The sequence below is a fragment of the Branchiostoma belcheri genome, unplaced genomic scaffold (assembly GCF_001625305.1).
Source record: "Branchiostoma belcheri isolate BF01 breed outbred unplaced genomic scaffold, Haploidv18h27 scaffold7, whole genome shotgun sequence".
Classification (NCBI taxonomy): domain Eukaryota; kingdom Metazoa; phylum Chordata; class Leptocardii; order Amphioxiformes; family Branchiostomatidae; genus Branchiostoma; species Branchiostoma belcheri.
The window spans coordinates 664497-678081 of record NW_017804353.1 but is presented as its reverse complement, the minus strand read 5'-3'; the positions used below and the strand labels follow the sequence as shown (position 1 = coordinate 678081).

Below are 13585 nucleotides of genomic sequence, written 5' to 3'. Positions count from 1 at the left end.
TTGCATAGATTTGGTCATTTGGTTACAGGGGTTAGTTAGTGCCACCACACAAGCCATGCAGATAGCTTCTTTAGAATCTTTTCCGCTCATCACCACTGTTAGTTAGCATTTACTATAAGAAAGCCAGACTCATATAAAAACATTAAGGGTTAAAAATGCCAAGATTTGAATCACATGCATGGCAGAAAAAGAGAAAGAGAAAAAACACTGCAAACCATGCAGCAAACTTTATAGATCCTGGCTTTAGCAAAAAAATGGAACCAGAATTTACAGCAGTTTAAGAAAAGCAATATTTTCCTCAAGAAGTAGAGATGAGAAAAAAGTCAACCAGCATCATGCATTTCAACACCAGTCTGTTATCAAATTATTCTACTAAAAAAAAGGAGCGCATTGCTGAGACTCAACATGTAGAGCTTACAGGTCCAATACTCCTGGATCAAATTTTGATATGCTTAACATTCAGTCAAGAAACTGTTCACCTTGAAAGCAAGCCCAGAGATGTAGTCTAAGTTTCTCTTTCTTTACAACAAGGCTCCGTAGAGAGAGATAAAACTGCAAAATGAAGCTTTCAATGCAGAGAAAAACCCCTTTTCAGGCATAAAAGGTATAGAGGCAATGAGAGTGCTTGCTTTAGTGCAGCTTAAGCAGGCTATATTCTCTCACTGCTTTCATTCACAAGCAATAAGCAAGAGTCAAGTATCACGGTCGACAGTACTAGAGGCAGTTGATGTGCTGAATTGGAAGACTTTATTGGTCAAACCATGTTGACATGTTGAGCATTGTCTGGTCCATGTTGATATCAAATAAGGGATGAAATCTATCTATTGTGTGCCCTATAGGCGATTCAGTTTAGATGAGAAGTGAAAAAGGGGATGGAGATATATTTCTGTAGAAAGGTACAATGCCATGTATGTATAGGATGGTGGCTTACAACTGTGGAGCTATAGTTGCATGTGTGTATGGTGAATGATTGGTGCACAGGGGCCACAAACGTGCACAGGCAACATGACAAAAGTGGACAACACAAAGACAAAACATGACACAGAATGGCTTCAATACTTCCTGGCCAAAAGAAGCTCTCATTGACAAATACAGAACAATCAAAACCATCTACAACAAAGGAAACTAAAAACTAAAAGATCCCTAGAAATGCAACAAGTTCCCAGCAACCAGAGAAGCAGATATAATCATGATATTTGATACTAGTAACACCACAGTATGCTGGGTACCATCTTTTGGCAAAAAAAGAAGAGAGTGGGCTAGAAAGTAATCATGCCTGCTTTGCAAAACCCCAGACAGATCTTTGTGACAAAACAGTTTACAATGTGGCAAAACAAGTAACACAACTGGACAGTTTGCTACACAAAATATTACTGAACAGTTTGCTACTCAAAAATATTTATAAGTAGCACACATTGACATTACAGAAAGGGTGGGGACACACATCAAAAATAAAAAAAAACATACAGTATACATGTAGCATGAGAATGCAGACAGGAGACTTTTTGATTCAGAAAACTACCCTTTAGCTTTTAAAGCTTAGTTGGCAAAAATCAAACTGCTAATCCAAATGTTTAGAAGTTGTGAAATATAATGTAAACAGTTGTAAAATCTGACATCTGTGTATCTGTGAGATTTTGAAAATGGGATTTTAACAACGTCCAGATACAGTTTAAAAAAGATTGAATCCCCATTTCCAACATCTGAATTAACCAAAAAGCTGTTTAGTGTTATTTATATACATTGTATATGACTTGGATGCAAAGTCTACCATGTACATGTTAAGCATGCATCGTATGAAGGGGGAACAACAGAAGACATTAAGGAATGTGGTTGTGAGAAATGGACAATGTAGATGAAACACTTGACTGAATGTATGGACCGTTGACAATGATCACATGCAAACATGGATTGACAAATGTTAAGACACCAATCTCAACATATAACCGGGGGTCCCACAAAGCATGGCATTAGTTAATATATAATATGCACACTTTTAGGCTCTCAAAGAACGATAAGACTAGGTATAAAACTATGAGGAGACAATACAGCCCGCTTAAGTCCACAAACAAGCAGATGGTTAGAAGCCAAAAAGAAGGAGTGAGGAATTTGAGTAGCCAAAAGATGCAGCTGTGTTAGTTTTGTTGCCATGGATGAGAAAAAACGTTTGCCAGAATCGTTTTAAACATATAAAATAAAGGTAGGAGTATTGGATCCACTCTGTTACGTGTACAAACATTCGAGAAGGTATCACCATCAATCGTTTCTGTGACAGTCTAGAAAAAATTTTGTAGAAGAAATTCTTGGAAAAAATTTTGTGCAAGAATTTCTTGGAAAAAAATTTGTACAAGAATTTCTTGGAAAACAATTTGTACAAGAGTTTCTCGGAAAAAAGACTGCATTCATTTTCTTTTACTTTAGGAAACAGATTAAGGGATTGCTTTGACTTTGCTCTCAAGACTGTTTGCAAAAATCATGATTGTGATACCTTCTCAAAGACAATGACAATAACACGGGGTAAAAGTAGCCTGAGTTTTGCAAGGACTTTTTAGCTAACATCTTTATAATATACTTTTGCCAAAATATTTATACATAAAACATACAACAAAAGTTCAGCTAAACTGGGGAGCCTTCAAGACGTACTTTGTCCCTTCTTCAACCCGATTAAGATCTCGTCTTGGAGCGATTAAGATCTCGTCTTGGAGTTCTCTTGTCACGTGACTTGATGTGATAATCACGTGACAAGAGACAGTCATATACAGGTTTCAGGTAGTGACGCCCCCTGCCCTTGTACACAAACCAACTGTATAAACATCTTTATACAGTTTCCTGAACTGCCATCAATCATGTTTGTAACAGATTACCCATAAAGTTCACTGCCTAAAACAATCATTTGCAAAAGTCCCCTCCGGAAACGTCAGGAATCAAAGATTTCTGGGGCACAGCACTGTGGCAGCATCCTGGGGATTTCATAGGTCACTGCAGCAGACAACCTTCGAAGCTGTCTGTCATATGCTGTTTGAAATATGGTGCATTAGATTAATTCTTTGGATGACATTGAAATTTGAAATTTGCTGTACCCAAGAACCACAGGACAGAGGCAAATGGCGAGCTACCATCAAGCCCCAGCATCAGTGTGCAAAGCATGTCTAACCCTCGGTTATAGGGAACAACAGACGATAAACCGGATAGAGAGAGAGACACCTAAAACAAATACTAAAGTGAAACATTAAAACAGTTTTTCATTAAACATTTATGTTATGTGTTAAAGAATATTACTTCTTTCATTGACAATGACAGCATATTACTGGTACTTCTTTTTGTGGTAGTTCAATGAAGGATTTACATTCTGCTTGTTGTTGTTTTTAGTGGGGTGTTTCAAAGATCAAGGTCAATGCAACTGTAACCAGTTGTTGCGTTACACTGAAGGGCAGATAAGTACTTTATTGCACAAAAATTGTACAAGGTACAACGTGTGGCAACGACTACTGAACAAAGTACAAAAAGAAAAGGTGTGCCAGCTGCCCAGATACAGATACCCATTTTTATCTGACACCCTTTTTGATGTGTTTTCATGGCTCCTCTCTTGGCCCTTCTCATGGCAGTTTCAAATTAATAACCTCAAAACAGTCTGTTCAAGCTAAATGCCCTTGCAATTAAGGCCCTGGCTATTAACTTTTACGTACAGAGATAAACAGTTTTAAATGTGTCTTCATGGCAGTTTCAAAACAGTCCTTGCAAGGCCCAGGCTACTTTTTTTACATACAGTACAGTAACATTAAGTTTTGAAAGAAAAGTTTAAGAATGACTTACAGAGCTATGATGGTGGTAGGGCCGTGTGGAGGGCCAGAGGTTGGGCTGAAGTCTTTCAGTTCCTCCTTAATCTTCTGTTCGCGAGCTTTAGCTTTCTCCTCGTCTTCTTCTACGTCACCTGAAGTTGGAGGAAATGTTGGTTATTATTTGCTTGTATTTTTGGTGCTGGCTATACTGCTGTACCTGCTCTTAGGGCCGGAAATTGTCTTACTAGCACTGTCCCTGTCCTTGGTGCTGAGACTAACATTGCTGTCCCTGAATGCACCCTCACTAGCACTGCTTTACCTACACATTGTTATCTGACAATTGTCACTACTGTACCTGTCCTTTGCACTGAAAGTAACACTGTTGCCCCTGTCCTTGACTCTGACAATGTCCTCACTAACATTGCTGTCCCTGTCCTTGGTTCCAACAATGTCATTTTTCTAAGTGACACAACTGTCCCTGTCCTTGGTGCTGAACATGCCTGTACTAACAATGCTGTTCTTGGTTCTGAACATCATAATAAACACTGCTGTTCTTTCCCTTAGTGCTGGCCATGCCCTCACTCACACTACTGTACCTTCACGTAGCGCTGAACAATTGTATAGTTGACACTACTATCCCTATCCTTGGTGCTGAAACTAACATTGCTGTCCCTGTCCTTGTTGGCGAACAATGTTATCTTTATCACTGCTGTTCCTGTCCTTGATCCTGACAATATCATCCCTAACACAGCTTCACCTGCTCTTAGTGTTGACAATGCCATCACTAACTAGCGTTGCTGTCTCTGTCCTTAGTGCTGAACAATGTTATAACTGACATTGCTGTATCTGTCCTTGGTGCTGAACACAGGGTTTTTACTAACCTTTTGTGATTTCTTCGGCATTTGCCAAGTTGTCCACAGCGATGGCCAAGAACACATTCAGCAGTGTGTCTGTTCAGGTTGGTCAAGGAATTCTTATGTCCTACATAGATGTAACAACAACTTTTATAATTCTTCCAGGTACACTAATACCACAGCCAAGTTGAAGAACATGAATTTCAAAGAGATATACTAATGCAGGACCAGTATGCATGCTTCAGATATCCTGTTGTTTTAAGATCTTTTTAAGTAGGCATTGAGTGTGTCTGTTCAATTTGGTCAAGGAATTCTTATGTCCTACATAGATGTTAACATCCGTGTCCATAATATCACCAGGGTCCATAATATCACCACCTTGAGAAATAGTGTGCTTTAAGATATTTTTACTGTAACATACTTTTGGTACGTACTCCTGCACACCTCAAATGTACATACCTAGGGTATGTTGCAGTAAAATATCTTTAAGCACACTTTTTCTCAAGGTGGCGATATTATGGACTATGGTGATATTATGGACACAGATGTTACATCAACTTTCATAATTCTTCCACGTACACTAATACCATGGCCACGTTAAAGAAAATTAATTTCAAAGAGATATACATACATACATACATTAGCGGCCTATCAGCCGGGCTCTATGCCATCACATACAACTCTCCAGTTCTCTCTATCTAACATTACATTTCCTAAGTATTCAAGTTCTATGCCAGGGTCTCTAGTTAAGGTATCGGTAAAAGTCAGACTTCTGCAGTGTACTCGACCTCTTAGCTTCCAGAGAAGGACAGAAGAAACAATTTCCTGATTAGCTCGATAACAATGTCCTGCAAATTTTACCCTGCGGTGGGTGAGTTTTTGAGACAGCCTCAGAAGACACCCATATATTGTTTGAATAGTAACATGTGCAAGAGATGTACAAATGCAGGATCAGTATGCATGCTTCAGATATCCTGTTGTTTAAGACCTTTTTAAGTACACCTTGAGAACAGAGTCTTTTTAATGGTAGTCTTAGGGTCCCAATGGGAATGAGAGGTGTCGTTAAATGATTGATACGATTTTACATTTGACTGTTTTCCTTTCTCCGTTTCTGTTCTCTTCCACTTTATCTGCTTGCAACCATATGGCCTGTTAATTTTACATTAACCTACCTTCACCGCAGTTAATTTTACCATATTACAGTTATTTAATAAACCCTTGCAGGGAACACACCTTTAGTTTAGGGAAAGATGTGGAGGAAAACGAGGAGCACTCAAAAGTAAATGTCATCCTTTCAATTATCTTTTTCACTGCAGTGACGACCAATAAACTAATGACATTTTCACTCGGAGTTCCCAAAGGTCGGCATGGTATGAAGTAATAATGAAGAATTAAATATCAAAGTGCATCCACCATCAGGATTTTGTTTGGAGAAAGGTGCACATTTCCATGGAACGTCTCACAATACCTGTGTAAGATTTTCCCAGTGTACTAATAACATCATTTTGTTATAGCTTACTGCATGCCATAATCAATTTTTTCAAAGAAGATACAAGATTCAAATGTGTTTTGGATATGGTGGTAAGTCAATTGTCTGTGTAAAGTCAAATATAGCTGTGCTCTTTTAAAATATTATCCCTATTCTGATTTGCTTCTTTGGCTCTCCTGAACAAAAATCAGGCTGACAAATTGTCAAGCTGAAACACGTGCATGGTGTGAAGGATACAGATGCCAAACAATATGTATGTATGTATGTATGTGTGTATGTGCGTATGTGTGTGTGCCGCATGACAATCCTTCCAACGCTTCTTGAGTTATCATGCTAAAACACATACACACTTACATACATACATACATAACACACACACACAAACGCTATGGAAAACATAACCTTCTTGGCGAATGTAAAAAGGATACAGTTGCCGAACATGACGAGTATGATGAAGTAGGAGCTGTAGATCATTCCCTGCCCTTTGACTCCTCCCTTAGCCTTGATGGCAGCGTACATTACCTCGTTCCAATCCTCTCCGGTCAAGATCTAACAACAAAGTTAGTTGTTGTTAGTTTGTGGTCAACTCAACATGTTACACCCAACAATAATTTCTGCTGGATCAAGGAAGCTGTTTGAATAAGGAAGTCAACCCCAGTAATGATCCAGGATGATGGGGGGATACACACTTAGCCATGTTTAAATTTGGGATGTGTTCTTGCTGCAGAAGCCCTGCCTATTTTGTCCACATATTGCAGCAAGAAGCAGTATGTACTCCAGTCAGAAGCTCTGAGGAAGACATCTGACTGGCATCAAAACATAAGCAGGTGAGAAACATTGTTGTGTAGGAAGAAAATCCCTACATGTATATCCTCAACACCTCATAGTATATTACACATATTTATTGCAGACCACATGCACATGAACATTAAGAAGTTTGTCTCTTTTTCTAGTAATGTTGTAGTGTTTTAGTCACTATATAGAGAAAAATCACACCAGCACATGATGATGATGATGAGTACCATACCTGGAATACTGTCAGCAATGCTATTGGGAAGGTATCAAAGTTGCTTGCGGGCCGTCCATCGTCAAAGTTGAACCTGGAAAAGACAGGAAAGTTTAGCAACTACTAGAAGCTGATTGGCTCATTACATGCCAGAAGCTGATTGGCTCATTTGCTGCTAGAAGCTGATTGGCACACTGATTGCTTCTAAGAAGAAGCTGATTGGCTCACTCCTAGAAGCTGATTGGCTTAGTCATTGCTTCTCAGTAGAAGCTGATTGGCTCATTACATGCCGGAAGCTGATTGGCTCATTCGCTGCTAGAAGCCGATTGGCTCACTGATTGCTAGATACTGATTGGCTCATTACTTGCTAGAAGCTGATGGGCTCATCACTTGCTAGAAGCTGATTGGCTCACACATTGCTAGACACTGATTGGATCTCTGATTGCTAGAAGCCGATTGGCTCATTGCTTGCTAGAAACTGACTGGCTCATTGCTTGCTAGAAGGTGATTGTCTCCTTGACTGCAAGCTGATTGGCTCACTGATTGCTAGACACCGATTGGCTCATTGCACACCAGAAGCTGATTGGCTACTTACTCTCCTCCAAACAGCTGCATCCCCAGCAGGGCGAAGATGAGCAGGAAGAGGAAGAGAAGGAACAACAGGCTGATGATGGAGCGCATCGAGTTGAGCAGGGAAATCACGAGGTTACTCAGCGCTCCCCAGTACCTGGAACACAAACACACAACGTGGAATAAGACCACACCAATTTGATTTTCTCAGAAAAGATATGAAGCGACGGGGCAATGCAAAAAAAAGGCCTAAGCATCCTATGATAGTCCTAAATGTTACCATAGGAGCCATGGACATACCAGACTAGTTTATAAGTCAAACAATAAATTTTGAACATTTAATCAAACCATTGTTTGGAAAGTTACCGTAACAACTTGGAAGACACTTAATGGGATCAAGTGGGAGAATGAATCTATGAGAAATTCACCACGATGACTAAAAACAAGAAACTTATAAAGTCTGTAAATATTCCATAGAGGTATGAGATCTTTGACTTCTTCTTTAAAAAGTTTCATCAGCTTGGTAGAGTATAGGATATTGGGGTTTTCTTTTACACAAAAGTGCCACCTGCATCGCCTACATATAGCGGCAAGAAGCAGAACTCCAGTCAGAAGCTCTCAGAGGAAGGTGTCTGATAGAGACAATATTAGTTGTGTAAAAGAAAGCCCCTTTATCCTTTGACTTGTTTCCTTACTTTGTTATGGGCTGTGTGACAGGCTGAATAAAAGTTCTAAACAGGAACTATGCGGCTCCTGGTGTCTCACTGAGGGACGACTGCGTGTGCAAGATGTCGGTAGCTTGAGGAATGAATCCCCTCTACTATATACATGTACTTACTTTGTTACTTTGAATATCCTGAGGAGGCGGAGGGCTCGTAGTACTGAGATGCCGAAGGATTGTCCTGGTTTCAGGGTCGTCCACACCACTTCAAATATGCTCCCAATGATGACCTGGAGAAAACACATGTTAAGAGATAAACTTTTGTTACAACACAAGATAATTTTTCTCATCTAGAGTATTTCATTACAGTCCCACTCTGTTTTTTCTTAGTCTACTGACAAAGACCAGACTACTGAAGTAGAAAAGAGTGACTGGTTGAAAGCTCTAGGTGTGAACAAGTTTTAGCTCCAAACATGTAACTACCAACACTGATGAACTTTCATGACAATACCTACATGTCCTGCAACAAGTCTCTTTTCCACTGTTAACAAATACTGATGTCATTGGTCATTGTGGAGAATGATGGAAGAACAACACAACAACACAATACTGATCATGATTCTTGGAACTTAAGGCTCTAGAGACATTACAAGCAACACATTAAAGACAAAAGGTTTCCATGCACAATCTTAGTTCAGCAGATGGTGTTGATACTCACAGCACAGTCAAAGCGGTTGAACGCTGATCGGAAGTACTGTTTGGGGCCCAGCCCGTACATCTTCACAAGCATTTCCAGTATGAAGAGGCAGAGGAAGCCAATCTCGGCAAAATCTGTGGACAGAAACAGTAAAATCACCATGAAGGTCTCAAAATTCATTTTGGGAATAGCTTCACTGGAGCACACAACTCAGAAAAAAATAATTATGTATTGTAAAGAAAAGTACTACAATAATGATTTTATTATTTTTCTGACACTTAGATGTTAAGAATATGCTGTATACAACTATACTATTTAACATCTTTGCATACATAAAGCTACAAAAATATTTGGTTGCACCGGTGCACCAACAGAAAAAAAATTGGGTGAACAGCTCCAAATTTGGGTGTACTAAAGTGCACGTGCACCCAGTATTTTGAGCCCTGCCATGGAAACGATGTCACAACATACAATAGTCATGTACACATGTACTTACTCCTTAGACTCCTCAACAGCCTGCTTGATCTTTAGTTACCTCTTAAAGGATGTAAGACAACCTGTTGATCTTAAGTGCTGACTCAGCATTACATACAACTCTACTTCATCATGGCTTCTATTCAACACCACTGCACAAAGCCTTGTGACCTTATACCAAAAGGTCCTAGGTATCAAATCCCCATATTAAAGCCTTGTTTTCTTGGGTTTCATTTGCAATTTCTCACCCTCAACTTCTTTCAAATGTCAGCAGAGTGTTTAGTCATGAATAATTGACATACAATATTATGTACATAAAAAGGCAAGCATCAACTGAAATGTTTTTCATACAGCAGTAAAGTGCATACTAGATTTAGGACCACACAAATTTAATTTGTTGGTTCTTGCATTTGCCTCTTCATCATTTTCTGATTTGCAAAAAAAAAAGAGATTCTGGATCTGAATCAACTCAAATATGTTCACATTTTGATGCCAACAGTTGAGCAAAGTCCTTTTCTTCCTAGTTTTTCCAGTGGTTTGATTAAAAGTTCAAAAATTGTTTAAGTATTAACCCAGCCTTTTGTGTTGACTTCATTTGGGGCTGCAATAGGATGCCTAGACCTGTTTTTATTTTTTAAATTTTTTTTCGCCCTGTCACTTCACATTTTTTGTGAAAAAATCCGAGAACCAACAACTTAACTTGGTATGGCCTAAAGTGTATACTAGATTTATCTGATTTAACATGAACCATCTAGCCTTGAACTTCACAGGAAAGGTCAAAAGTTTCCCGCTTCTGTTCTCAACCTGAGCATACAAAAGTCAGTATCCATTAATGTCCATCAACAGGTGAACTTTAGAATCCAGCACACTTGCCCTCTGACTATTTGTGGCATTGTATCTGGAGTGAGCCACCAGGAGGCTCTAAAAGTCATCTAACTTTTGATTACTTTACACATAGATTGTATCTGTACCTTCGGCGTAACACACCAGCTTCTGTATCTGTATAGCCGGTATAACCGCCCTTCGGCGTAACACACCAGCTTCTGTATCTGTATAGCCGGTATAACCGCCCTTCGGCGTAACACACCAGCTTCTGTATCTGTATAGCCGGTATAACCGCCCTTCGGCGTAACACACCAGCTTCGCAGGCATGCGGCACGGTGGCAGCTGGCTACATTACACCAATAATTATTGACTTGTTACACCTAACCCTTGAACATCTAACTCTAGACGTTGCTTAAAGCTATCTAATGACAATGCCCCTACTGTACTTGGTAACAGCGAGTTCCATTCTGCGATAGTTCTAGGAAAGAATGAATTCTTGAACACCTCAATCCTTGGTTGATAACTCTGATACTTGAAGGCATGGCTTTGAAGGCAAGGATTGTAGTTAACGAAAGATACACAGACAGGCTTATCACAAATTTTTCTGTATTTTCTTACCCCGGAAAAAACATGCACCTCTCACATGATCCTTTACTGTAAATGTAGTATCTCACAATACGAGAGATTTGCTAATACTTTGCTAGAAAATGATTTGAAGACTCCACTATAGAAATATTCAGATTATAATAAGGCCACACCAATTTAATTTGTTGGTTCTCGGATTCGCCTCTTCATTCTTTTCTGATTTGCAAAAAAAAAATTTGATTCTGGTCCTGAATCAACTGAAAAATGCTCATGTTTTGCCCCCCAACAGTTGAGGAAAGTCCTTTTCCTCCTAGTTGTTACAGTTTTCCCATCTATCATTGCAGTGGTTTGATTAAAAGTTCAAAATTCAATGTTTAAATTTCAACCCAGCCTTTTGTGTTGACTTCATGGCTCATTTTGTAGCATTTAAGCCTATAATAGGATGCCTAGACCTGTTTTTATTTTTATTTTTTTTCGCCCTGTCGCTTCATATTTTTTCTGAAAAAATCCGAGAACCAACAAATTAAATTGGTGTGGCCTAAATGGGGAAAAATGTGAAACTTCTGATTATTGTAGGGAAAGTTCACAAGCTGGCAAAATAAAATCTAGAAAGTAGACCATCATAGTTTAATATAGAAATATTCCCTTCTAATGATTGAAAACTATATCTGCTTAGATCTTGTCAAGTAATAACATGTTGAGTTCATGCACTTTCTAATCTAATGAAAACACTGGCACCCTGCCGCTGCTACGACTAATTGAGTTTTTTGCATGTCTGATTTTGCTTCATTGAATCTCAGCAACCCTGTAGAAATGTTGGTTAATAGCCTGTAATTTTCATCCTGTATGTCATGAATACTAAAATTCAGTCTGGGATGGAATTACTGCATGCAGGGCTTGAAAATTGATGCAAAATGTAACCTGGAAGATATTTATGATTCGGGAGTTATTACTGAAATACATTTTATTTTAGAATCCTTTACTGTAAATGTTCAGTTATCCCATGGCATTTACAGTTCATACTGTAATTTATGATTTTTTTGCAGTACTGTATGTTCGCAGTTTTCGTGGTCACTTCTGCACCTCAAACTTATCATTACTGTGAACAAATGATTCAACAATCTTTTTTCTGTGCCTGCCGCCAATGTGAACATATAGTTCGGCAAACATGTCCATTTTTCTCAGACCGCAAACATTTGCTTCCGTAAACATCAAGTGAATTACAGTATGTGATGCTGACTAACACTGTCCTTGGTGCTGAATTGATGGTAACACTTCCTAGTTACATCACTGTTACATAACACCATTACCCTATGAGACACATTAAACTCCATACCACTAATTCTCTGACATTCAAACTGCATTGAAATATATATGCATGGTTCTGAATTTCCAAATCCTCTGGAGGTGTGACTTTTTTCTTCTGTTCTTCAATGCCAGTTGCTGTTATGTTCGGCATATCTCGGCAACAAAGAATTTGGGCATAACAGATGCAGAAATAAGGTGCACCATCAGTTACCCTGTCTGTTTCCCCACCTACACCTTTTCAAGTACATCAGGCATGTTGGAGAGGTGACAAAGGTCTGGAACAAACTCATCCGTATTTGGGTAAGAGAGAGTTCCGAAAGCCTGACTTGAAGCAACCCTCTGGCTTGTGATCCTTCCTCTGTCAGCAGGATTGTCAGCGTGGATTCCTCATACTGTCAACCTCCTTTTATACCAGGCTTCATTACTTCAGCACGTCGGCAGAACGTACTGCGCCTGCGCAAAACCCTGATTTTTCACGTTTTTGGTTGAATGTTTGGTCAACGTTGCATCAGAATTTTGCCTGTTGCAGATGATATCTTTTCCGACATAACATTTGGAAACTACAGATGGGATGTTAACCTTATATATGCGAGTACAACCTTATATGAGGCGTTCTGCCAAAGTGGTATGCACAATACATTACGGGTTTTGGAACAGCACTTACGGTACCAGCAGCCCCGTACGAAAAGACTGAAAAAATCTTTCTTACACAGGCCAATATGCCTGTACAACAAGTCTTCTCAGTAAGACTCTTAGGACGCTCAGTTTAGTGCCCAGTGTGAGGCTTTTTGTAATATTTTTGTTTGTGTGTTTGTATATGTATTGTAATGTTAATTTTTATTTGCCAGACAATCAACTGTACAAATCTGTGTTATTCAGCATGTTTTTTACTGGCTGTGAGGCTGGTTTTTAATGGATAAACTGTTATAAAGGTGGTCTAACAGTTATGCAAAACAAACAAACAAACAAACTAGAGAAGTAACGTTTGCAAAGCAAATGCATAATGTTTACTTTCGAACATGGTCTGCTCTGTTAATTCTTGCTCCAACACATTCACATACATTTTGTACATGTACTACTAGTATATGGTGACAGGAGCAGAGCAGACCATGAAATTGCAACATTATGTAACCCAACACCAGTCACCATGGTGACAGACGTCAACAAATCATGTGATTGGTCAGGTCAGAGGTCACTGTTTGGAGAAGAAGAAGAAGAAGAGGAAGAAACAGAGCAAAAACAATATGTTTTTCTTCGGTATTATAAAACGTAACAAATAAGACTGACCTAGGAAGGATGTGAGAAGGGGGTCCTGTCCGTGATGAACCATGGCAGTG

At 39.2% G+C, this 13585-nt stretch overlaps 1 protein-coding gene across 8 annotated transcripts in view; it reads right to left on the bottom strand.

Moving 5' to 3' along the window:
- The window catches only part of LOC109484487 (probable voltage-dependent N-type calcium channel subunit alpha-1B), a 157441-nt gene that overhangs the window by 44506 nt on the left and 99350 nt on the right, over nucleotides 1-13585 (bottom strand). For all 8 annotated transcript variants that reach the window (XM_019787757.1, XM_019787759.1, XM_019787761.1 and 5 more), the window contains 7 exons: nucleotides 9078-9190; nucleotides 8537-8649; nucleotides 7724-7855; nucleotides 7150-7222; nucleotides 6551-6671; nucleotides 4661-4729; nucleotides 3814-3931 (listed from right to left, as the gene is read on the bottom strand). In XM_019787757.1, the coding sequence (XP_019643316.1) occupies nucleotides 3814-3931; nucleotides 4661-4729; nucleotides 6551-6671; nucleotides 7150-7222; nucleotides 7724-7855; nucleotides 8537-8649; nucleotides 9078-9190 (739 nt within the window). The remainder of the gene's footprint in view (nucleotides 1-3813; nucleotides 3932-4660; nucleotides 4730-6550; nucleotides 6672-7149; nucleotides 7223-7723; nucleotides 7856-8536; nucleotides 8650-9077; nucleotides 9191-13585) is intronic.